The 26,251-nt window shown below is 37.9% G+C and overlaps 3 protein-coding genes across 4 annotated transcripts; 1 reads left to right on the top strand and 2 right to left on the bottom strand.

Moving 5' to 3' along the window:
* Window positions 1–253: 253 nt before the first annotated feature.
* Window positions 254–10,084, bottom strand: LOC109016494 (palmitoyl-protein thioesterase 1). Its single transcript, XM_018998905.2, has 12 exons — window positions 9,780–10,084; window positions 8,705–8,789; window positions 8,153–8,204; window positions 8,039–8,059; window positions 7,893–7,946; window positions 7,077–7,127; window positions 5,988–6,050; window positions 1,670–1,735; window positions 1,473–1,511; window positions 1,125–1,247; window positions 912–1,004; window positions 254–689 (listed from the first exon to the last, which is right to left on the bottom strand). The coding sequence occupies exons 1-12, from the start codon at window positions 9,871–9,873 to the stop codon at window positions 423–425; spliced, it is 1,008 nt and encodes a 335-aa protein (XP_018854450.1). The 5' UTR covers window positions 9,874–10,084; the 3' UTR covers window positions 254–422.
* Window positions 10,085–11,938: 1,854 nt separating this feature from the next.
* LOC109016538 lies at window positions 11,939–22,399 on the top strand. The gene is made up of 6 exons (XM_018998941.2): window positions 11,939–12,107; window positions 13,408–13,806; window positions 15,119–15,426; window positions 15,527–15,583; window positions 18,575–19,008; window positions 21,923–22,399. Exons 2-6 carry the CDS (start codon window positions 13,409–13,411, stop codon window positions 22,193–22,195), a joined length of 1,470 nt encoding a protein of 489 aa, XP_018854486.1. The 5' UTR covers window positions 11,939–12,107; window position 13,408; the 3' UTR covers window positions 22,196–22,399.
* Window positions 22,400–23,485: 1,086 nt separating this feature from the next.
* LOC109016522 (pentatricopeptide repeat-containing protein At2g44880) lies at window positions 23,486–26,114 on the bottom strand. 2 transcript variants are annotated; one of them, XR_002000156.2, is made up of 2 exons: window positions 24,041–26,114; window positions 23,486–23,806 (listed from the first exon to the last, which is right to left on the bottom strand). XR_002000156.2 is itself a non-coding variant. In XM_018998931.1 (1 exon), exon 1 carries the CDS (start codon window positions 25,977–25,979, stop codon window positions 24,183–24,185), a length of 1,797 nt encoding a protein of 598 aa, XP_018854476.1. In that variant the 5' UTR covers window positions 25,980–26,114; the 3' UTR covers window positions 23,855–24,182. The 2 variants fall into 2 exon arrangements, 1 of the variants encoding a protein (XP_018854476.1); XM_018998931.1 differs by lacking the exon at window positions 23,486–23,806 and having other exon boundaries at window positions 23,855–26,114.
* Window positions 26,115–26,251: the final 137 nt, after the last annotated feature.

The following is a 26,251-nucleotide window of genomic DNA, read 5'->3' as shown; positions in this document are numbered from 1 at the left end:
TTACTCCACTCAAACCAAATTGGGATCGGCTGGTTATCGGCCTTCTTCAATAATTTGGGGTTGACCAAATTTATTACATCTTTCTGTATTGTCAGACGAATGACATGTGATTGAAGATCTGGGAAATTCATGAGCTTCACTCGTGCTGTGTAGCTGACTATAAGCGATGTAGATGCATAAAACAATGTTCCGCAAAGAATTAGTGTGGGGTTTGGACAAAAGGAGCTAAAGAGGAGAGACCAAAAACCAAATATGAACTGGATAAAATTATAATTTTAAGCGACCTGATAATTAATAAGAATTGTGAAAAATAAGATTTGAGGTTGTTTGCTTTGCAGGGTCTTGACATGAAATGGGTCCACAGGTGATAATCCTAAAATAAAAAAATAAATTAAAATACACGTTGGAAGACAGCAGTCAAATTAATCCATGGTGCGCAGCAATGGTTGATCCTCTGTAAACCCAACCAGTTCCAACAGGGAATTCCACATTGATGACAGCCATTTATAAGATGAAATTTCTCTTCTCATCATCTGTATTGATGCTTGATCTTCCAAGTAAGGCACTATATACTCTTTCATGTCGCTTTGGGAAATCTGCAAATGACCCCCTGAAACGTTTATGAATTTAACTTTTCCAGCTTCATCCAGGATTTTCAAACCAATCCAGTCTTCAGTATAGAGCAGAGTCTGCAGGGAACGAAATATGGTATAGAAACTAATCGGAAAACAAAGGGAAACAATTCATGGGTATCACTTGGAAATTTGAACAGTTGGAATATGCTTCAATGATGTTAAGATTGCATGGATGTTAGTCTTCAGCAATATTTAACAAATAAAGTCATCTACAGAAGCCTAGCACAGAAGATATATTGCTCTCAAGAAGGTAAATTAAGATGAAAGATAGATTACCTCTTGTGCTGGCAAAATTGGGTCAAAGGCTCCATCTGGGTAATATCCAAACCAGGAGGTTTCCTTGGGTACTAAAACCGTGTCCTGCTCAAACTAAAATGCAATCAAAGAGAGGAAGTATCACCAAACTTGTCAGAAAAGTTGTAGCTTGCATCGTTTTTAGTGGATCAGGAAAAAGGTCACAGAAACAGAACACAACTTTGCAACTCTCACCATGATAAGTACCAAATTATCTAAGCTTGAAAATCGCTCCTTATAGGTGGAATTTCTTGTAGTGTTGATCTCATTGTTAAGCTTTGGGAGAAACTTACATCCTTTTAAATAGGCACTGATATCCTGAAGAAAGGAAAAAAATGATCTTTAGATCTTACTATCAGAAAATGTCATGGTAGCAATATTGAGAAGGTAGCAATTAGATGAACTGAAAATATAAGCAACCCCCAACTTTCCCCAACGTGAGTTGTGGATCTACCATTGAAGATTCAAAGACAAGTTAATTCAAGAGAACCTGCAACATATCAGCTTTACTATAGATCTGTAAGCAAAGGTGGTTATACTCACAGTTGGAATTTTAACATAACCACTGGGAGCCAAGTGTTCCTGCAATCCCAACAGCGATTAGTTAAATGGTATTTAATGTTGACAGTGACAAAATAATAAGAAAAACACAGGAGAACAAATTAGTCGAACTATTCCTTAAGAATAGACTCAGTGTAACTGTAAAACATCATAAGCTTCAACTCAAAAAAGGGTTAAACCTGGACAAAGTCACTGTAGACCTCTAACTCGATTAAAGTGTCCATGAGAATGCAGAACCACTCAGACTGCAAAATACAGCATATCAAGTTATAATGTAGTTCATATATACACACATTATTAACACATTCAATCAGGAAAAGTAACTGCATAAAAGATATTCATTATTTACTTTTTTTCCTCAACATCCTTATAGAGCACCCAAGTCCAAATTTTATTTTCCGAAGTGGTATCGAAGTGATACAATTTAATACTAGATTACCAAGTCTCTTGCATAAAGTCTACACTGCAGAAGTTTAAGGAGTATAAACTATCAGAAAGATGGGTGCAATATTCTGAATTATTGTGAAGAAATAATTAAACTTATTAAATAAAATATACTCTATGTAACTAAGTTTGATACCTTGAGCCATTATACGATAAATGAAATCTCAAAAAAGAGTGTCAAAGTTAGCACCTGATCTCCATACTTTGGATGCGCACATTGATCTCTCTCCCTCACACTCTCCTTTGTTTCTATGTTAGTGATATTGCTCCTCAGAACTTTTTGTGGTGAGGAGAAGGACCACGAGCTTGTTATATAGTATGCCAAAGTAAAATTAGCCATCAATAGTAATGATGTATACGTTCTTTAAATTCTTCTAAAATTTAATAACTTTTACGTATCCATTGATTATAAAATTAAGACATGAGTTGAGACGACAAAAAGAAAGCGTTAGAAAAACTAAAAGACTCATAACTTTGAATGAGAATTACTAACTTGATTAGCTATATAATTTTACACTTTGGTTTAACTTCAACAATTAAAATTATTCGATTTTCCTTCAATGATATATGTAGTGGAAAGTGGATAATGCGCTAAACAGGAGCATAGCTTCCTGTTTCAAAAATGACATATTATAATAAATTCCCATTATGATCGGCATTTACATCTATGATCCATTTTCAATTTTCTTTTCTTTCAAGTCAGTAAGTTTCAGTAGGTACTGCATTTACTCTCCATTTCCCCATTCTTTTAGACTGTGGAGGCATCCAAGGGGGTAGAAGGTATTTTAAATTTGAGAATACGGGGCTTAAAATTGATGGTTTTGTAGACAGGGTTAGATTATGGTGGAATGCTTACAATTTTCAAGGCTCTCCAAGCTTCATAATGGCTAAAAAGCTGAAAGCGCTAAAACAGGACCTAAAGCAATGGAACGAACAAGTTTTTCGCAATGTACCTCAACAAAAGCACTCCCTTGTTGAAGAACTGCAGGTTCTAGAGGGAGAGGAGGAAGCTAGAACTCCAGCTGAACTTGAAAAAATTCGCAAGAGTCAGGTCGTTGCTGAACTTGAAAGAGTAACTCTGATGGAGGAGATTTCATGGAGACAGAAATCAAGGGCACTATGGCTTAAAGAGGGGGATAAGTGTACGGAATTTTTTCATAGGGTGGCTAACTTTCACAAGAGGAACAATGCTATTGATACACTGATGGTAGATGGGGTAGTTTCCTCGGACCAAGCGATAATCAAAAATCATATTGAGCAGTATTATCTACAACTGTTGTCTGAAGAACACAATTGGAGACCAAAAGTGGACAATTTAACTTTTTCAGCAATAGATCAGCAGAGCGCAGGATGGCTAGAGAGGCCGTATGCAGAAGAGGAAGTGTGCAAAGTAATCAGAAGTATGGCTAGCGATGAGGCTCCGGGTCCGGACCGATTTACTATAGGATTCTTTCAAACTTGTTAGGAGGTGATTAAGGAAGACCTTATGCAATTCTTTCATAATTTTCATGCTAATGCTAGTTTCAAAAAGAGTCTTAATTCTACCTTTCTAGCACTCATTCCCAAAAAGACGGGGTCGGTAGATATTAGAGACTATCGTCCCATTAGTCTTGTGAATACGGTGTATAAGATTCTCTCCAAAGTGCTTGCGAATAGATTGAGCTCAATCGTGGAAAAGCTAATTTCGAAGCCACAAAATGCATTTGTAAAAGGTAGAAAAATAATTGATTCTCTCCTCATTGCAAATGAAATTTTGGATGGAAGATTAAAATCTAGAGAACCTGGGTTGCTTTGTAAACTAGACATGGAGAAAGCTTATGACTATGTCAATTGGCGATTCTTACTTTATCTTCTTACAAGATGTGGATTTGAGGGGAAATGACAGAAATTGATAGAATTTTGTATCTCTTTAGTACGATTCTCTATATTGGTGAATGGATCACCGGTGGGTTTCTTCAACTCCTCTCATGGATTGAGACAGGGTGATTCTCTTTCTCCTCTACTTTTTTTATTCATCATGGAAGGTCTAAGTAAAATGATTGAGGGCCTGGTGGATGGGGGGTTTCTTTAAGGTTGTCCTGTGGGGAATGGCAAGCTTAACATCTCTCGCCTGCTATTTGCCAATGACACTCTTATTTTTTGTAGTGCCCAGCTTGGACACATTCAAGCATTAAGGGCACCACTCCTTTGCTTCGAAGCTACTTTAGGCTTGAGAATTAACCTTTCAAAGTCCAAATTAGTGCCAATGGGGGGTTGTTCATGATGTGGAGTCTTTAGCTACCCTCTTGGGATGCAAGGTTTCTTCATGTCTCTTAAGTATCTTGGCCTACCATTGGGTGTCTCATTTAAATCTGAAAGAATTTGGGATGATGTGGTCGAAAAAGTGGAGCGTAGATTGGCTTCTTGGAAGAGACTATATTTGTCGAAAGGTGGCAGGTTGATTTTGATCAAAAGCACTCTTTCAAACTTATCCACTTACTTTTTGTTCTTATTCCCGCTTCCTACAAAGGTAGCTAACCGGATATAGAAGTTACAAAGGGATTTCTTGTGGAGTAGATTGGGGGATGAGTTCAAATTCCATCTGGTTAATTGGTCATCAGTTTGCACTCCTATTTATGGGGGAGGTTTGAGGATTCGCCACTTGACGAAATTCAATCAATCTCTCATGGGTAAATGGCTGTGGAGATACCAACTTGAAAGGGAGGTCCCATGGAAGTTGGTCAGACTCTAAATTTGGAGAGACTTGGGGAGGTTCGTGCTAGAATGAGGTACGGGGCACACATGGAGTGGGGTTATGGAAATTTATAAGGGGACATTGGGAGACCTTTCGAGGACATGAACATATTGTGGTGGGTGATGGTTCTCGCGTCAGATTTTGGTATGATAAATGGTGTGGTGACCAAAGCTTTAAAGACGCATTTCCTGCTATTTTCGAGCTCACAAGGGAAAAGGATGCAGCGATTGCCGATCTTTTGATCCTTTCCAATGGCCAACCTCAATGGAATATTGACCTCATTCGGCAGCCCAAGATTGGGATGTGGAGATTATTTTAGAGTTTTTTGCGACATTGTATTCAGTAAATATGTCAAGGGATACAGGGGATAAGATGCACTGGAGTCATTCTAAGAAAGACAACTTCATTGTTAGATCTTTTTACCAAGCTTTAACGGGTCCTGGACTAACCAAGTTCCTGTGGAAGAGTATATGGCAGACGAAAGCTCTTTCAAAAGCAGCTTTTTTTGTTTGGACATCATCATTGGACAAGATCCTGACTACAAATAATTTGAGGAAGCGTCGGGTAATTGTGTTGGATTTGTGTAGTATGTGTAAGATGCATGGAGAATCAGTAGATCTTTTGTTTCTTCATTGTGAGGTGGCCAAGAGCATGTGGGATGATTTTTTTACAAGAGTCGATTTGTCATGGGTCATGCCTCTTAGTTTGGTGGACTTCCTTGCAAGTTGGCAAGGCATTCAGGATAACTTACAAGTGGCAGCCATTTGGCGTATGGTTCCTATTTGTATGTGTTGGTGTATCTGGAGGAAAAGAAATGCAAGAAGCTTTGAAGATTGTGAGAGAACAAAAGAGGAACTAAAACTCTTATTCTTTAAGTTATTGCTTTTATGGGCGGGAACAATTGTTTGTAACGGTCTAAATGACGTTCTCCTATCGATTGTGAACCCTAATTAGGTGTTTCTCTTGTATACTACCTGTGTACCTGGGCTTTGCCTTTTTCTATTTATAAAATTCTTATGATTACATATCAAAAACAAAAAGTGGATACTGCATTTTGAGGTTTGTGAAGGGTTGATAAAACTGAAATTTGCAATCCTTTTTATACTGTAAGATACTATGGATGGAAGTATTAACGCAAAATTTTTAGTACTTTAAGATAATGGCAAGCTATTTAGATCTCCCTACCTAGAGCTTGTCCTGCCCAACACAATTTTACGATAAACTCTATTCACTCCAATAACCATATATGCTTTAAACGTAAAAAATTATTAAAAGTGTCGAAAAATAATTTCATATCACGAGGTTAGAGAAGCACATACTCCACAAAATGGAATTGAAGCAATACCGGCATGAGGACCAGCCAACGATATGAAATTCTTAACCTGTAGACATATATAGAATGAGACAACATAAGTAAAATACTAAATAAGAGTGGTAAAAGCAAGTCACGTGGGAGGAAAAAAAATAAAGGAGAAGAAATAATGATGGAGATGATGGAGAAGGATCAGGTATTTTGTGGCTTTCATATCCTGACATGGGGCATTGGTAATTGTATGACCTGTTTTAAAGACAGCAACTGCATTGGTTCCACAAATGGTGCTCCATTTGAGGATCTTTTATTAATACCTAATTGTGGCCTGTTTGCTACATTTAATGAATAAACAATACAAGACATATTAGCCAATCTTAGGTAAAATGGTGGAGAATGATAGAATATGAAGTACTTCCACAAGGTAGCTGATCAATGAGGAAAAAGAGATTTATACAGGCATGTAGTGGTAAAAGGCAGACATAATTAAGTTGGACAATCTGGTATTTTATACCCACTTCATTTGCCAGAGAGGTTAGTACAGGACCTTAGATGGATGGAATCAGAAGGTTGTGTCAAGGCATTGGAAAGCTCCAATAAGTACTTTGAAATTGATAGATCAAAGGCCCCAGGACCAGAGGCTTTAGCCAAAAGCTGTGTGCCTATAGTGATGGACGATCAATGCAAGCATTGTGATGTGTGTAGGAGAATTTGACTCCAATAAAATTGTCTACCAAACAATTATTGTACATTCATTGCATTGATCCCAGAGGTTAATGTCCTTGGTACCAAGTATCTTTGAGAAGCAAAGTATCAATTAGCACGGAAATGTGTAAAAAGTATTTGGCTTTAAGAAGTTTCTGCATTATCGATTCGATTTGCCAAGATGAAGTTTCTTTGTCACCTGGAAGGCACTGCAAGTGCAGCATATGAAATAACAATGTAGCGATATATGTACAAGCCCAGCGTGGATGTGTGGACATTCTAAACTATAATGTCATCATAATTATAACAAATAAAAAAGCAACTCAACAGTGATCAATATACGCGGACTAAAAATATGAAAAGCACTATCAAAGTTATTATCAGATTCTCTTACAGGAGGGGCCCCATCACACCATTCAACCACCCCTCGACCAATCAAGGTACCCTGTGTAACAAAATGACCGTGTTAGATGTTATCGATATGTAAAAAACTACGGAACTTTGGATGGTGGAAAAGGAAAAGACAAGAAAATTGAGATAAATGCAATGCAATCTAATTACAAAACTAGAAAGCCTAACAACGCTTCTCAATCTTACATGAAGAATGCTCCATGTTTCACCCAGCCAATCCTATTTTAATTTTCTTTTCTTTTTTTCATCTATGAATCTATAGATGAAATATTATCCGGTTTGCAATTTTAAAAGTATTATATCATATAATGCTTTTAACACAGATATGTTACTTTGATCTGGTTGATCCAATGGTCCAAGAACTATCTTAGGCACTCATTATGAACACCCCAGCTCCCCCTACCCACCTTTTTCTATTATCAGCATCAAATCTTGAACACTGAAAGGGAGTGATTTGAGGTTCTGAGAATTCATAATTAAGTGGATGTCACCAAAGCTCATCATGCTCTCCACTGAACTTGGGAACACAAATGACCAAATCTATAGTGGTGTTTATAATATTTGCAGATTAAATGTCCCTGGATTAGTGGGTCCAAGCGAGTCCATTTTTTATGCAATTTTGAAGGACTTTAATTTAAATTTGCAAGTTCCAAGCATATAAATAAAAGATCTTGTTGTCACTTGTCTCCATCCATTCTACTATTTTTTTTCCCAAATAAACTCATTAAAAAGGAAGTCCAAGGGAGTGCCACCCAAGTACACCAGAAGTAGATAAGTTAGGACTTCCCATGTTAGTTACCTGAGAAAGTCCAACTATGTTGTAACCCTCACTTAGTTCACTAATATTCTTCACCTGCATATAGAAACAAAAAACTTGGTGGAAATATATCATGCTTCAATTCCAAGAAGAGGAAACAAAATGCCATTACCAAACAACTTCACCACCTTCTCACAAGCAATAGCAGTCTGAGAACAAAATTTATATAAATGGTTAGTAAATCATTAAATTGGAGAATTCTACATGAAAAGCACTCGTCATACTATCAGTTCAAGTGGCACCTGTTCCAATAGCGGCATAGTCCAGGAATCCCATCCTCCATCTCCAATTTCTCTGCAGAGAAAAATTACATATGATTATATTCAAGATTTACCCAACATTTCGCTTGTTGAATATACATTGGATACAAGCCTGATCAGATTTCATAATACCACATATAGAGAAAGACAGCAAGCAATAAGCAGGAAACTCCCAGTGAAAAATTGCTATGCATGCTGATCCGTTGTATTAGGATTTAGGCTCTCCACAAATAATAGTTGAGCACAATTTGAAGACAGACTGACCTAGGTTTCACATTCTGGACGATAGTTTAAGTTATATAACAATTTTCCAATCTTTTCAAAGGAAAGTTATCTAATAGATCATTTTATGCCAGAGATAGGCAGCTGTCTACACCTAGAGGGGGTCCCCTGAATATAGTCTTATGTCCCACTTGCAGCTAAGCAAAAAGAAGGCGACATGGATGTATGGCCTAGACATTGGGCTCAGGTTTTGATATATTATCAAACAGAGAATAAATCATAAACATAATAAACTAAAAAATAATACCATACACGCAATATCCTTGAGAGCCAGACCAGTTGCTCAAAAGCTCTGTGAATTTTGCGACCCCCCGACTGCTGCACTTATCACTAATGCCTGCCCCAAAATGAATATAAAATGTCAGTAAGTAGAAAAGGTTTTCAAGGGAGAAGTGACTAACTGCATCACTTGGCATAGAGTTCCACTCAATGTGTGGTTGAGTGCAACAAACCCATTTTTTGTGCAAACAGTAAGTACAATATCACAAAATCTGGCTCTAATATAGGACCCATTAACTTGAGTCAGTCGAAGAGTAATTTCTGTCATGTTTGAGAGCAGAGACCGAGCTTGGTGTGATGAAATGGCTATCTAACTACTTGCAAGCATTTTATGAAAGAATTTTATATTTCATACAATCGTACTGCTTTTCCAGTCGCTTTAATAGAAGGAAAACAAATTTGGTAGAATAGAGTCTTGTGGTCTTTGTTGTGATTTGGTTTCTGACCAATAAGCAATCAACAAAGTAAGTCAACCGGATAAGGATTTCTGTTTCTTGATACCCAGATAAGGCTAAAAGCAATTAGAACCCAAAGTAAATTATTTTCTTTCCCAAAAGTTTCTTGGCAATTAAATGTGTGACAGGAACTCCAACAAACGAAGAAAACTTTTGAATATATTTTGGGTCAAAACATATATCAACGATCAAATATACCTCGCACCATGTGAAGCAGATGCTGTTCAAAGAACATTTCAAAAATGCAGATTCTGATCGAAGAATTCATGAATAATAGACGAAACTCCCGGTGAAATATCATTTGGAAATCACACATACTCAATGAAATGGATACTAAAATAAAATGGAACTGCGGAAAGCTAGGAGACGGTGACATACCATGAAATAAATTCCTTTAGAAAGTCATGAAAATATCTATATTCAATCATTAACTCACTAGTGATTTATTTTATTAAAAGGGGAACAAAAAAAGGGAAACGGGAACAGCGTAGACGGTCAACTAGTATACGAAGCAAGAAACCATAGAAACTGGAAAAAAAATGCACACAACCCAGAAAAACTGAGGGAGTAAGAAGAAGAATGGTAAAAATTACCATGCAAGACAATGAAAGGAACAGAGTGAACAAGCGGGACCAGAGCAAGCATGCAGATGAAGACAAGGATGGCTGACGATGGTAGAGAAGCCATTGGTGTTAGGAGGGTGTCTGGTTTTTAGTTACACCAGCATCAAGATCTTGTCCGAAGTTTTTGAGGTTTTGATTTCGAGTTTTGAGGATAGAGGATTTCCGGGTTGGAGGTTCATGTACTGTCAGAAGTTAGAAGTTAGAACTCTGCAGAGAGAGAGAGAGAGAGATTAGCTCGAGAGCCTGGAAACAATGCGCCAACTCCAACTACCCTTCCAAGTTGGATGGTAAAAAACATTGGAAGTTCCAACAGCTGACATTTTCTCCAACCGGCTGTCGGTCAAACATTATCCGTATGTAAAATGGAGGCAACTACAATAATGTTTTTTTTTTTTTTTAGGTAGAGCAAACCGTATTCATTTATAATGAAATATTATAATTTTGATACAAGATATACAGAATATAAATTAATTATTATTTTTAAGGCTCAATAATATACATATTCTTTTATGACTTACATGATCTAGTCTATTATTTTATCTCTCTACATAAAATCATTGAAAAACAATATTCTGTTCTAAGATAAATTTAATAAATTCTACATTCTGTCTTAAGACATAATTAAACAATTCAACAATCTGTCTAAGACAGAGTAGATGACATACTTTATTGATAAAAATCTAAAAGATTGTGTTTTTTTTTTTAACCTAAAACAAAAGAAGTAACAAAAAACTAAAAGATACATGAAAAAATAACGAATTACAGCTTGGAAAGCTGTAGATCCACATTTTCAACTTTAGAGAAAATAAAAAAATGCAAATATCGAGACTATGGTCGCGTCACCCTGAAATTACGGCGGAACGTCAGGTCTAAAGAAACCAATGGCCTTGATCCCAAAAAAGTCGCATGTGACGGCGATAAATCTCTCCTTGCGGTGGCCCGTGGATGTCACGAGTGCATTTTAGGCCGCGCATGGTGGTTGTTTGGTTCTGGAGAACAACGCATCTACATTTTACCATACTGTAAATGAAAAAATAAACAATACAAGAAAAATAAAATAAAAATTATAAATAATAAGGAGAAGGGATGAGAGAGGAGGGAAGGCGGAGCCAAAGCTCTAACCCCCTCCTCTAGTTTGAGTTTTTTTAGAAGGGTGGCGGCGACTGAGTTTATGAGATGAGAGAATAGGGTTTTTGGGTTTCGTTTGCCAATGCCACCTTCCATCACATCTTATCATTGAAAAGTACAACAATATTGAGTTGCCAAGAAAAATAAAAAAAACTACAATAATGTTGCAACTTCTTTTTTGTGTTTATTAAGATATATAATAAATAATAAAAATCTATATCTTTCTATCAATTTAGATTTTTTGAATAAATAGTGATTTCACATGATATCAAAATAAAGATCCTGAATTTGAATCCTGATGATCCTTATTCATTAAACTTAAACTTTCGTAAAGACTAGCACTTTGACCCACAGTTATGACTTCCCACTTAAATCCCAATTTGATCTCAGAGAGAATCGAACCTGTGGCATGAAGCTCATGTTCACAAGTTCACACTTACTACTTGGGCTACGGGTAACAATTTTAAATTTAATCTAAAGTACCGTTGAAGTTAATAATTTTGAGCTACTTTCATGAATTTGATGTTGAGAGACCAACTTAGGAAAAAACAAAAAAATATGATTTGATTAGTTTGTGGAAGTGGTATCTACCCCTCAAAAATCATAATTATTCTTTGATTATGAACTCTTAAACAGAGTTAATGCCCCTTTATGAATTTGACAATATTCATGCATAACCAACACCCAACATACAGTTCAAGAAATTAAAAAAAGAAAATGTTGATAGCCATACCTACAATTCAAATGCTAAAAATTGCAAGCTTTGTGACAACCTATCTTTATCAAACCAAATTCTGATTTCTTAATGTTTCTTGATTTGGACTTTTTTCCCCCTCATTTAAATAGTCCTGGATCCCATTATTCTCGCTTAGGCATATGCTTGTCCCGTCGCGAGAGTAAAGCCAATGTTGTAGCCCAACAGGCCCAATTCTGGGAGCGAACACAGCAAAAGTTGCAAAACCACTGGACCCCACGTGCCTACTTCTTCCACGAGTCAGGTACCAATTTTCACTTGTCCGTAGATACTGATGTTTTCTTTTCCTTCAAGACCGATCATAAAATTCCAAAATTTCTGTCAAGTTTGGCTCCGTCAGTCACCGGCACCGTGCCGACTTTCTCCCGTGGTGCCCTACTCCCCATCTCTCTCACCGAACTACTACGCAAGCCCAGGTATTCTCTCTGCCCCCCCCCCCCCCTCTCTTGGGTTTAGGGTTTTTCAGGCTATAACCGGATTGGTTAGGGTTTTAGAACTCGAGAAGTCAGTATGTCTTGTGGGTATAACTTTCATTGGTTAATGTAGATTATTTTCTGAGAAGTTATTCTTCAGTATGAAGCGGCAATAATTGGTGAAGATTGTTTTCACGAGTGATCAATTTCTTTTGATGATTTATGTTTATTTTTCCAGTTTATTGAAATACGTTATAATTTTTTCTAAACATTGGGAAAAGTGCAACTCTGATTGGATTCAAGAGATTTTTTTTCCGGGATATATTTTGATGTTTTTTCTGGAATACAATATTTGTTGTCTTCATTCTTAATTCAATCTTTTCGCTGCTATTTCATAAATTTTTTGGGAATTCTATGGCGAGTTCTCGATTCTTGAATGAAAGTTCTCTCTTATGGGAAAATAGGAAATCTTTCATGACCCAGCCCAAAGCCTAGGTCCAAGCCCAAATATCAACAAACGGCTCTCTCACGATACCTCTGTGCCGCACACCCCCTCCGACGTCTCTCTCACCTTTCTCCGTCTCTCTCTCATCTCTCACATCTCTCCACTGCTGCCGCTCGTTTCACGCACAGGTTGCACACCGCTACCGTGGTCCACCGAACCGGTAAGCCTCTCTCTCTCTCTCTCTCTATATATATATATATATATATAACATATATATATATATATTTCTCACTTGATTTCCTCGATTTCCTTCCCTTTCCCGTGATTAAGGCTGCCCTTTCCGGTAGCACCCCTAACTAGTATAGATTCGTTGCTTACTAAGTCGGTGGACTCACCCATTTATCTCCACCATTTTTTTTTTTCCAATGACTTTGATGGTTGTGACAATTTAGATGGCGCATGACAAGATTATAAGAGAAAGGTGTGATAAGTGCCAGGTGGCATAAGTGGATTGCTGAGATTTTAGAGAAATTGTAGTAGTGTTGAGTTTACTTTCTTTGGAAGGATTTTTGAGGTATTTGATTTTGGAGGATTATTGTATCTAAGTTTTATATTTTGTGGATTTCAAGTTAAAAGGGTTCACCCCGGGTAGGGGGCGTGAAAAAATTCGAGTGAAATGATTTTCAACATTGTGGCCTTACATAAAATCCCTCCTTTGCAGCCTTCTAATAGGTCATTTTGAGTTAATATGGAATTCATGTAAATTCAGTTTTGACTTAATTGTTTTTGATTGTGCTGCTGGTATATTGTAAGATCTCGACTGCCAAAATAATGAGCTGAGTTTGTATCATGTTGCAGTATGGGCCCTGATTTAGAGCTCCAAGGAAAGTCGAAAGCTGCTATGGAAATTTCGGTTAGTAAGGACAATGTAATTGCCCCTGAAGGCTCAGAAGATAAACTTCTGCAATGTGCAAGTAATTGTGAGGACAACACCTTTGGTGTGGAAGAGTTATTAGTTGAGCGAGCTGGTGAACATGATGGAATCAAGAATATGGAGCTTAATATAACCGACATTATTGATACAAATGATGCTGTACCGGTTGAAGGTGAATGCCAAGATGTGACTGAGCATTCAAGTTCTTTTGGTGATACAGAATCTGGGACTGAGAGTGGCTTGATCTTGACTGATGATGAGTCGCAATTGTGTGCAAGTAATGCATCAGTATATGATGGATGCTTTGATGCCTTTAGAATAAGGTACTCGCTGGTTTGAATTATTTATTGTATGTATTGCTGGTTTCTTATCTATTGGGTAGCAGTTATAGAGTTCATGAGCCTAAGATCATGGTATTCACGTAAAGTTTAGAGAGATGTTTTCTCCTTTTTCCATTTTATGTTTTTTTAGAGGTGAAATCACACTTTTCACCCACAAACTACCATCCATTTCTCATTTTGCATTATTAACCGAAAAAATTTCAATTAGCACACTAAGCTACAGTATATTTCCCTTTGCACCCTCCATTCAAACCTAACTGTTAAGATTGTGCCATATGACCAATTGTTTTGTTCATCTCAATGGCCAAATCATATTCATGGTGCAAATGGAAAAAAAAATATAGTTTGGGGTGCAAAATGAAACTTTTTGTACTGTAGGGTGCAAAGTGATAGATGTGGTAGTTTATGGGTGAGAATTGTAAGTAACCCTTTTTAAATGTCGGTTGTTGAGTATGATAACTACTTTTTACTGATAAAAAAAAAAAAAATGCCGGTTGTTGAGTAATACTTTCAAGTTTTTAAGGAAATTGATAATGTTGTGCTAAAACTAAAAGGTTTGTGAAATGGTGTTTTTCTTCCATGCCTACCCATATCATTTTATAACCTGTTGGGCCTGTTTGCTTTGATGTCTTCAACTTCAGGCCTTGAGCCAGAGTCTTTCTGGCTGGTCTTAGATTTATAGCAAATTCTCATGCGTTCTGAGAAGAGAATGATGTTATTTAACTGTAGTCATTACAATCTTTTTTTCTTTTTCTTTTTAATTTGTCTTCTCTCTTGGGGAGGGGAAAAGAAAACTGTATCGAGTGAATGGATGACATTAAGGGCAAGGTTTCTTGGCGTGTTTAGACAAGGACTTGTTTAATCTTTTATGTGAATCTTCTCTTTTTTAAATCTCCTGTGATTTCTGTTGTTATTTAAACTGTTGATATAGTCAAATCTCAGGAGTTGGCATACCTTTTCTCAAAATCCCTCAAAGTGAGATCTCTTTATTCTATTCTTCTCAATCCCATTTCTCCTGCCCTTCGCCAGTTACATCCACTGCAATAGCATATACTACATCTGCCGCAAACCAAAATAGTGTTTGCAGACCACAGTAACACAAAAACCTTCTCAGCCAAATTAGACTGATACAATGTACTTGCTTCTTATCTGCTCACATAAAGCAAGTGGGAACGAGATACCTATTCTTTCTTCTTATTATTTATCTTACCATGCATGAGAACATATTGTTGCCTCTATTAACTGAAAAACTCTCTCAGAATCACATGGTTTATTTGTGCTTCTAATCATCCAGGAAGAAAAAGTTAACAGTTCATTGGAGGAAGTTTATACATCCTCTTATGTGGCGCTGTAAATGGATAGAACTTCAAATTAAGGAGCTCCAGTCCCAGGCACTAAAGTACGATAGAGAACTTGCAGTATATGATCAAAGAAAGCAGTTTGAATTTGAAAACTTCACCTTAGAAGGTTTTGATGCAAAGTCTCTCCCCTTTTCCAGACAACTTAGAAATAAGGTCATGACGAGAAAGAAAAGAAAGAGACTTGAAGAGACGGTTGATGTAATGTCATATATGTCACAACATAACCTGTTCTCCTACTATGGTATGATGTTTACAAATTTTGACGTTTGCTGCAAAATTTTGCCGCATATAAGTATAATTCATGTTTTGTTTTTTAAACTTCTCTTTTTTTTTTTCCACAGAAAATAAGAGGTCTATTGCTGATGGTGCTCCTATAGAAGGGTATTGTGGTAATCTAGGTAAGAAGTACTAAAGTCAATTTAATAGACTACTAGTTAGGCTGTGAAATAAGAATAGAATGTTGCATCAATGTCCCTTATCAAAAAAAGAATGATCAATGTCCATTTGCTTGCAACTTTGTCAGTCATTGACAAAAAAAAAATATGCATTTGCTTGTGTTTAGTATATGTTGTTTGATGGTCAAAACATTAATGAGACAAGAAGAGATGGCCTTTTATGTGGCATTTTGCAACTATAGAATTGTGTGTGTGCGGGTGTGTGTGATCAACAAATTAATGAAAGATATATCTTTGATTATGGCTGTAAATGAACTGTGCCATCCATGAAAATATTTAGCTCATTTTATAGAAAATCGACTTCATTCAGTTCACTTAGGTAAAAGAATGGCGCTTTAACATTTTGAATCGTTTATTAAATGAGCTCCGTCCTGTTTGAATAAGCTTGTTACAACTTCATATCTATTATTGAGTAGCGCTAAATACGTTCCCATGGACGGCACAAGCTCTCACCTTCCATAGGAAATAACCATTATTGAGTAGCGCTAAATACGATCCCACGGACGGCACATGCTCTTATTTCTAATACCATGCAAGGTGGTTCACTGGTTAGAGAAATTATAAAGAGATTTCCTATGGAGGGGAATAGGCAAAGAATTCAAGTTTCATTTGGTGAATTGGGCTATGTTTTGTACCCCTATATGTGAAGGCGGGTTGGGAATTCGGAATTTGTTGGTTTTCAACAAGGCTTTATTGGGTAAATGGTTATGGAGATATCAGGAAGAATGGGGAGCTTTACGGAGGGTGATCATAGATTTAAAATATGGTGGATTGTGGAGAGGATGGTGCTTGAATGAGGTGAATGGACAACATGGGGTGGGGCTTTGGAAACACATAAGAAGAGGCTGGACCAATCTCCATCGATCAACACGTTTTGTAGTTGGGGATGGGTCTAGAATTAAAATTCTAGAATGACTTATGGTGTGGAGATTGAATCCTCAAAGAAGCCTACCCAATACCATACAACATTGCACAAAGAAAGGCGGCCTCCATAGCAGAGCTTATGGATCTCTCTAGCGGTTCACCCCAATGGAACATCATTTTCCTAAGAGCTGCCCAAGATTGGAAAATTGACACATTTACAGATTTCTTCAATCTTGTACACACTTGTAGTATGTCTGGAGGAGCGGATAAGATGATATGGTCAACATCCAAGAAGGGGAGATACACTGTACAGTCGTACTATAAATCTCTTATGACACACTCTACAAGAACATTCCCATGGAAGAATATATGGAAGACTAAGGGCAGGTTTGGGGCCAAAAACAAAACACAAAATTATCATCTCATCTCATCATTACACCTTTTTCAAATCCCCATACAAAATATAATAAACAATTCAACTTTTTCAAATCCCAATACACCTTTTTCAAATCCCAAAACAATAATAATATTAAAACTTAATATTTTAAACTTCAAAACAAAACACAAAATTCTCATCTCACCCCCCAAACCTACCCTAAGGTCTCCCTAAAAGCTTCTTTTTTTGTATGGACAGCTTCGTTAAGGAAGATTCTCACCTTAGATAATCTAAGGAAACTTGGCTTCATTGTATTGGATTGGTGCTACATGTATGTGGTGAGTCTATGGATCATCTATTATTGCGTTGTGATGTAGCCATGAGTTTATGGAACGATATATTCGCTAGAGTGGGACTCATTTGGGTAATGCCAATAAGGGTTATTGAATTTTTGGCCAGTTGGCAAGGAATCCGGGGTAATTCTTAAATTGCAGTTGTGGAAGATGATACTGACCTGTCTATGGTGGTGCATATGGATGGAGAGGAACGGTTAGAGCTTTGAGGATCATGAACGGACAATGGATGAGCTTATAACTTTTTTTCTGCGCACTTTATTCTATTGGTTGACTATAATAGATTTTAATGGCATGAACGTACAAGGATTTCTTGTATCTTTAGACAGTCATGCCTAGGTGTGGCTCTTGTATATGTCTTGTGTACTTGGCTTCGCCTATTATCAATAAAATACTTATTTAAAAATATGATCCCATGGTGTGCAAGCCTTACGCACGCCCTTTGGGAAAAAAGTGGGACCCATTGGGTCCCCCTTTTTTTTTCAAAAGGCTTGGGCAGGGCTTGAATGTCCTAGACTTGCTAGAATCATTTTCCTTTAGGAAATATAGCTAAAATTCTTGTGAGCGTGAGTTTTGATATAAATATGTGCATGTTTCTTCAATTCTTAATTTTACTTATAAAAAAAATGTGTAAAAAATGTGTATGTTTTTTTGTATGAATGTATATATATACCGTTTAATATACTCATATAGACTAATGGCTAGATTTTCTAAATTTCCAGATAAGTTATTATATAATATTAATTTTCTTTTTATGATAAAGATTATAGTAGTTGTTATATGTATTTGATTGGTGAATTTATATTTATGAGTCCATAAAAAAATAGTTTATCTAATTAACTTGAACAATATGCTTTTAATAATCATTAATAAATAATAAGTAACTTTGGTTCACAAAATGTATAAAATCTCACTGATTAATATTTGCTTTATACGAGGAAGAATAAGTTAATTATGAAGCTCGTGAACAAGCTTGGGCTTATTAAAAAATTAAATGAACCAACTCAAAAGGCTAATCTAGCTTGGTGATGTGTTCGATCTTGGTACATACTTGAATCAAATCTGACAACTAATCTTGACCTTCAATATTTGGCTCTGCTGGACTTGATTATGGTTCTCCTAATCATATCTCCTTGTATTTTTACTTTTTGAGGCACCGGAAGAAATTTTATCTAAACATGGTGATTTGACTGGGTCCAGTGCATCTTAATGTCTTCCAGCAGGATCTTAGATCTTGAAAGAGCATGTTGATTTTCTGCTAGTTCTGTAGAAAATGTTTTGTTTAGCCTTTCTCTCCAGCGATAATTATCGGCACTAATTTTCTCATGCTAATTTCTGCAGATAAGATTACTAATGGCGGTAATGAGTTTGGGATAAATGATGGATGGTCATCCCTTGAATTTGGAAATGGTGATAATTCCTTGGAACAGATTCTCTCGAAGATTGAAGTGGCACATTCTCAAGTTCGCAAGCTGAAGACCCAAATTGACAAGGTGATCAGTGAAAATCCTGGAAAGTTCTGCTCCATAAATAAGTTGAGCTTGCCTGTACCATCTGATGCATTGATCAGTTCTGATCAAAGTCCTGCCTCTCCTCCTGATAATGGACATAGATTATCTGCTAAATCTCCATTTACTTCTCGGCATATATCTGAGGGTAGCATGGGAGATATACCTATGTCTGAAAGTGCAGTTTTCAGTCTTGGGGAGGGGAACCCTCTTTCGAGTATAATTGAAAGCAATTACCAGTCTCGGGTGAGGGGTTTATATGAAAATGTAAGTGTTTCTTTTGTGGCATGATTTACAGGTCTCTGCTTAATTTTTGTTTGTAGAATATTGTTGTAACTATGTTCATATAAGCCTTCTTTTCTGCCTGTCATTGGTAGCCCATGGATAGTAAACTGAGGATGAGAAAAGGTTTTGGTTATTAGCTCACTTGTTATAATCTGTGACATAAAACTATTCAAAGTTGTCCCACTTTATCAGCCACTCAGTGAAATAGAACAAGTTCTGTAACACCCCATTCCCGTAGGATAGAGATGTTACTAACATTCATAACATAATGCCCAGTAAAGAGATTTATATCCTGAAGTACCTCATTTATTGAAAAGTATCAAAATATTAAAACTGAATTGAACATGATTGTTTCGAAAACTGAACGTAAAATAAAAGAATATAAACTAATCCTATGAATGACATAAAATAAATCTAATTCTGGTGTGCATATCACTTATTCCTTCCTAAGTCTTTGTACTAGATCTATTCCTGGCCATCCAACTCTGCGTCATCATTATCACCATCTGTAAGAATTAAACATGGAAGAAAACAAGAAGACAAACAAAAATGAGTCGAATACTCAGTAAGTAGCACATCACACCGTAAAATATAATTTGGCCTAACATGGACTTAATTTCTGAAGACTCTTCATAACAGCTTCATAGATTTGCAATCATACACGTAACATGACTTTATGAAAGACTTTACATACATATATTGTCACAGATTCATATAGCATACGTATTCATCATTAACATGAGCGGAAGCATATATAATCATGGCAAACATGTAACGTGCATGCATGATATCTTGTTTATCTTGTCTTAACATGGAGTGAGACACGCTTGGGTCCGTGTTTCACTTAACTTGTGGTTAACCACGCTTGAGTCCGTTATACCGTAACATTTCTTATCTTTCTTAATGCATGAGAATTTATTAGGCTTCATGAACATTTCTAATATGGCATATTCTTGTACATGGCATAGCATAACATGACATAACATGGCATATTCTTATACATGGCATAGCATAGCATGGCATATTCTTGTACATGGTATAGCATAGCATAACATGGCATTTTCTTATACATGGCATAGCATAACATGACATAACATACTCTGAACGTTTTATGACATTCCATGGCATACATGATCTAAGTACTATATGAACATCGCATACATGATCTAAGTATTACATAGACATAGCTTGCATAATCTGACTATTCCATTACATGACATACTTGACTTGAATTACTACATGAACATCTCATGGCTTTCATATGATTTTAGTAACATTCAATCAATCGAACAACAAATTCATTCATTCAAGCATAATCTCATATTTCATCAAAGATCGTGAAAGGATTATAACCTTGACTTGTCTCTTAGCGTAGTGTAGATAATCATCATAAGCACATCATATTACATAACAATAATATTCACAGTACTCATGCATTTATATGATCATACTATTTACCTCTTAGCGTTGCTTCCACTATCTCATGTCGTAATTGGTGACCTTTTAAAGAAACACTAGCCGATTGGGCTTAAGGCCCAAGGAAAATAGAGGCTCAGGAGGTTACAAAACAGGGGTTAAAAGGGCATCCAGGTAATTACAGAATTAGTGGAGGGGCTTTTTGGGAAAGGCTGAAAACAAAACACATGAAAGGGGACACATCTTACGGTAAGATTAGGTTGAGGGGTATTTGTGTAAAACTTATAGTAATGCATGGGTATTTTAGGGATGCTGAAACAAAATAATAAAAGGAAGGAGACTTGCTTATGGGAGAGGAGGTTGTGCGATAACTCACCGAGAGGGGGCTGAGTGCAACTACGGCGGCTCTGGGTGGCTGGGAGTGACCAGTGACGCGGCTGGTGTCTCTAGGCAATGGTGCAACGCAAGAGAGAAAAAAAGGGTGAGAGAGTTAGAGAGAGGTTCTGTCCAGCTGATAAGCACTAGGGAGGAAAATGGTAGCGGACGGCAATGGGCTTATCGGAAGGGAGTGGGCTCGACGGGGTTGGCAGGTGGTCCGACGAGGTGGCTGTTGGTTGACGGTGGCTGGGAGCAAATGCAGGGGCTGTTTTTTACTCTTGGTGGGGAGAAAACAAAGACCCAGAGGACTTATGGGTTACGCATGTCGTGGAGGAAGGAGAACTTACCGTCGGTGTGCTCTGTGGTAGTTTCCGGTGAGGTGGCTGACTTGGTATGAAGAGTAGTGCTAGGGTGGCTGTTGGGAAGTGGTTTTCTCTGTCTGCCGAGGCTGCTATGGTGGCTAGTGTGTGAAAGTTTCATGGTTTTGCTAAGGGTCTCGTGGGTTTTATAGATGAGGGGTAGGAAGCTATCGTGAGTGATCGAGGAGGGGTTTGAGTTTGACTAAACTTTGGAAAACTACTCCCACTAGGAAAGGAACACTTGAGAGGATATTAGAGTTTTGAAGTGTTTGAGTTAGGGATAATTTCAAATCAGGAAACTCCTAGACCAAACAGAAAGATAAAAGAGGCGTATAGTAGAGAAATTCTATTCAAAACAAATTACAATCCCCAACATATCTAATAAAATAATAATAATAAAGATAACAATAAAATAGTAGTAGTAATAATAATAATAAAATCACACTTTTGGGGTCGGGGTGTTACAAGTTCACTTTTTGCTGTACATGAAAGCTATTCAAGTTGTCGCATTTTCGGGTGATTTAGCTGCTGGTGTTTCTCGTTTTTGGAGTTTTCCTGTAATGTAACTCATCCATGCATATACGTGGACACTGGTATCCTGTCGGTGCACCTCTGTTCATTTGGTGGTTACAGATCCCGAATGAACCGTTATTTGTGACTGTTAATTGTATATTGGTTAAACCACCAAAGTTGCTTGGACATTTTATCATATGGCACAACTAATTTGTTCTTCATGCCTGTAGACTGAGGAAGGAATTCTAATACATAATCAGGCTGCCAAGGAAGATTTGGATGATTTTGGTGAAGTCAGAGATTGGCTTATAGAGAAGCCTCAGGTACTGCTGGAAGAGCAGACAACTATTCCTCAAGACCTGCCCACAGAGACAGCGATGCCCAAGGTTCAATCTAATGTAAAATCATGTTCCCCTTCCAAGTCAAGTTTCCCTCGGCACACAAGAAGACGGGGGCGGAGAAAAGCTGGCTCAAAGAGGTGGAGCAGGAGATCTTCAGGTTAGCTGGATTTTACAAGCCAATATAGTTTTTTTTTTTCTTATTTGTTCTAAGGATGGAAAACCAAGATATTCAGAAAGGATGTCAACAGCCTCCGTTGCTCTTCAGAATTTGTATATGCCGCTTATTTTACTGTATATATTCTACCTCTCTCTTGTAGCATTGATTTCAAATATAATGGAAGCACTGTTAATCTGTTTGGATTTGAACTTGTAATTATTTTGCCAAGTTTGTGTTTTTTCACGTTTTGGTGGATATATTAAGACCAGTTTGGGATATCTGTGGGACTAGCCCGATGCTTCCATATCCCCTTTGCCACTCTGTTTAGATGCCACTCTGTGGGACTAGCCCGATGCTTCCATATCCCCCCCCCCCCCCCCCTCCCCCCTTCTCTGCGAATCAAGCTCCCCTCTTCAATGACCAGTACATCTTTTCTGTGAATCAAGCTGGCCCCGCGTGAATCTTCTTTTTCCCAAGAAGCTCAGCGCTCCCTGGTGTCATGCTAGTAGCTGTAATCGAGGTTGTTGCAGTGTTCGGGGCTGTCGTTATGCCAAGGCTCGTTTCTACAACCATGTTCACCATCACCTGAGGTGGCGCCATGTTGCTCAACGGAGCTGGGGGTGAGTCAGTGTCTGAGTTGCCAAGTGGCCCAGAAACTGTGCTCTCCTTCTCTTCCATGAATAAAATACGTTTGAACAGGACAGAGAAGCGGGTGTACAACCAGGAAGGTTTTGTTTTTCGATTCTAGAAGAGGAAGCGAGGAAGATGAAGAAGTTTGAACAAAGAGGCTGTATTCAAATGGCGCCAGAAGTAGCGAATGGAAGAAGGGCTGCTAGCTGTAGCTTTTTTTTTTTTTTTCTTTTTAACTTTGGTCGCAGATTTCATAAAAACTTCCCACCATCAATGATTGGAAGGCAGGAAAATGACTCGGAACAAAACTGTACGGTATGGTCTGCTGTGGGTATACGTACGTTTCAGGAGAAGAAAAAAAAAAATATTTTCCACATCATGTGTGGGTTGTGAAAAATGAACTGTGGCAGATCGAAGAACTCTTTTTGGGATGTCAAGATGACCCTTCTCAGCTCCTTTTTGGTTGTCCTTCCTCTCATGATTCCTTCTAGCTTTTAGCTTTGATCTCTAGGACAAGGGGGTAGAACGGAATAATTATCTTCATCTTGACCTGATGGTATCCAGTGCGTCTTAGATGGTGATTCAGCCTTTTAACATTGATTTTTACTGTGCAAAAAAAAAAAAAAAACAAAAACAAAAAAAGATCGGTCTTTTAACAATTTCAGCTGCTGTGGCCTGTGCATTTAGGAAGTGCAAAGAGAACTCAATTTGAGTTGGTATTGCTTGCTGTTATTTCAGAAATTAACAGAGACGAGATCCTACAAAGAAGACAATGGGAATGGTCTTCATCACTTGTAGCTGGGCCACATTCTCTCCGGCTCTCTCTGCAGCCATGACTCATTGGCTGCTGATAGTGTTGTTACTATTCCGGTGAGCATCATTGGCATCTGTCTCCTGCTGGGATTGACACACCCTCCATGAGATCGAGGAGCACTTTCCTCCTCCGTAACTGATCTTTTGCTTCATTCCATTTTTCAAACGCAAGCCTGCTTATGGTAAATTAGTAACATACACGTGGGCTAGGAGAAAATGAGAGGATCAAATGAATGTGCAAGGATGCATACTCAGCTATTATATCTAGGATATCTACTGTAATATATGATTCAGGTTGAGCTTATTCTCAGCTTCTCAGCTGGACAATATTCATCGAACAAGAATATAATGATGTACGGAAACAAAAAAAAAAAGATATAATACAAGACGATAGATAACAATCATACATGTAGAACCTCCAAATGTGTATACTCTATCCTCCTTGAATCTACCATCGACCTCAATCATGAAATTTGATGCGATGGAACTTGTATCAGCTTTATGCTTTGCCCAAGCCACAGAAGTAGTAATTCACGCCGCCTCTATGGTTTAAATAATCTGTCCCTTCATGTGCTTCTGCAACAGCTCCAACACAAAATGTAGAGACTTCAAATGTGGGTACGCTCTATCCCCAGCCACAAACTCCCTGACTCTACCATCAATCTCAATAACACTACAACCCACCTCTTTATTTGCTCCATTCTTTCTCATCAACCCCTTAATTTCTTCTACATCTCTCCACCTTTCATCTATGGCATACAAATTTCTCAACATTACATAGTTTCCATCATTTTGTGGCTCCACTTTGACTGCTTTGTTTAGTATTCTCTCGGCTCTCATAACATCGTTAGAGCATCCACATGCGAATAGAAAAGAACTCAAGATTATCCCGTTAACCTTGTGAGGCATACTCTCAATCAACTGCTCAGCTTCATCCAAGCACCCAGCCCTCCCCAGAAGATCTATCATACAGCCATAGTGCTCAATCTTTGGGGTAAGCGCAAATTCTTCCATTGCTTTAAACCATTTCTTCCCCTCCTCCACTAGACCACTATGGTTACAAGCAGACAAAACACCAAGCATGGTTATTTCATTTGGCTTATGTCTTTCTCGTCGCATCTCCAAGAATATCTCTAATGCTTCCCTTGCGCGGCCGTTGACTGCAAACCCATATATTAAAGCATTCCAAGAAGCCGTTTCTTTTCCAGGCATCTCGTCAAAAAGTCTTTTGGCTTTTGTAATTTCGCCACATTTTGCATACATATCAACAAGCGCAGTGCAGACATTAGTTGCTCTATCAAGCCTCCTCTCCCGAATAAACCGGTGAACCCAGCCACCTAAATCCAGAGCACCCAAATCAGCAATAGCAGGAAGAATGCTTACGACAGTTACTTCATCTGGTTCGAATGAAGTGGTTGATTGCATTTCCTGAAATAATCTCAATGCTTCATAAGGTTGTTTGTTCTGGCAATATCCACCAATCATTGCATTCCATGAAAATAGATTCTTGTCCGGCATGGCATCAAAGAGCAACCTAGCAGATTCAACATCACCCTTATGGCAGTACCCATAAATCATGCTGGTCCAAGACACCACATTCTTATCTGGCATCTCATCAAACAGTTTTTTAGCCAAGCCCATTTCTCCAAATTTGACATGACCATCAATCATTGCGTTAAACAACGCCGCGTCTTTCTCAGGCATCTGATCAAAAAGCAACCTTGCCTTACTTATATCCCCGGACCTCACATACCCACAAATGAGAGCAGTCCATGACACTAAATTTCTTTCCGTCATCTCTTCGAACAACATTCTTGCACAATCCATCTTCCCACACTTAGCATACATATCAACCAGCGCCGTTGATACGTGCAGACTCGAGCCAAATCCAAATTTAGAAACGTGACCGTGCACCTCTAGGCCTTCCCAAATAGCCACATTCAAGCCACAAGACTTGGCCAAAATTGGGAATGTGTAACCATCGGGAGTGAAACCCGTGTCCCTCCTAAGATCCCTGTAAAGAATGAAAGACTCGACGAATTGGCGCATATCCACGTGGGCTTTGATCATGGAGTTACAAAGGAACGCTTCATCTCTCTCAGGCCGGTGATCGAACACGCGACGAGCGTGGTGGATGCCAGCAAGTGGGTTTGCCGTGGCAAAGAGAGGAAGCGAAGCGCAGGTTTTGACGAATGTTGTGAGGAGATTAACGTTGGTTTCAACGGCGTTCCGGAGCATGAAAGCGTGGATTTTGAGGATAGAAGCCAAGGTGTTTCGTTGTTGGAGGAGGTATAAGCATTTCCTCTCTATAGAGCTCCATAGGAATGGCTTCTCAACCATTCGCATTAGCTGTATTGGTTTAGCTATAAATTTTCATGTTTGAACCATCTTCCTCCTCGCCACCCCCATCGGTGCTTAAAGTTTAAACCATTGACGTTGGGCTTTCTCACTAAGATCCATTCAATATAATGGCCGGTAGGAGAAGACTGAGAAGTGATATTTGTAACGAGTGCCTAAGCGCTTCTACGTCATTTCTTTTCTTTTTAAAAAATAATAATAAATATGAAATTCAAATAAAAAATAATAATAAATATGAAATCCATATAAAAAATAATAAT

This window comes from Juglans regia, chromosome 14 (assembly GCF_001411555.2).
Source record: "Juglans regia cultivar Chandler chromosome 14, Walnut 2.0, whole genome shotgun sequence".
NCBI classification, from domain to species: Eukaryota; Viridiplantae; Streptophyta; class Magnoliopsida; order Fagales; family Juglandaceae; genus Juglans; species Juglans regia.
Note: the sequence above shows the minus strand (reverse complement) of the source record. Positions and strands in the feature narration are given on the sequence as shown.

Excerpts from the sequence above, each read along its gene's own strand:
- LOC109016494 (XM_018998905.2), bottom strand. The coding sequence starts at position 9,873 with ATGGCTTCTCTACCATCGTCAGCCATCCTTGTCTTCATCTGCATGCTT. Across the intron at positions 8,060-8,152 it reads CTATGCCGCTATTGGAACAG|ACTGCTATTGCTTGTGAGAA; the intron begins GTGCCACTTGAA and ends TTTTGTTCTCAG. Across the intron at positions 1,248-1,472 it reads GTTATGTTAAAATTCCAACT|GATATCAGTGCCTATTTAAA; the intron begins GTGAGTATAACC and ends TCCTTTCTTCAG.
- LOC109016538 (XM_018998941.2), top strand. The coding sequence starts at position 13,409 with ATGGGCCCTGATTTAGAGCTCCAAGGAAAGTCGAAAGCTGCTATGGAA. Across the intron at positions 15,427-15,526 it reads TAACCTGTTCTCCTACTATG|AAAATAAGAGGTCTATTGCT; the intron begins GTATGATGTTTA and ends TTTTTTCCACAG. Across the intron at positions 15,584-18,574 it reads AGGGTATTGTGGTAATCTAG|ATAAGATTACTAATGGCGGT; the intron begins GTAAGAAGTACT and ends TAATTTCTGCAG.
- LOC109016522 (XM_018998931.1), bottom strand. The coding sequence starts at position 25,979 with ATGCGAATGGTTGAGAAGCCATTCCTATGGAGCTCTATAGAGAGGAAA.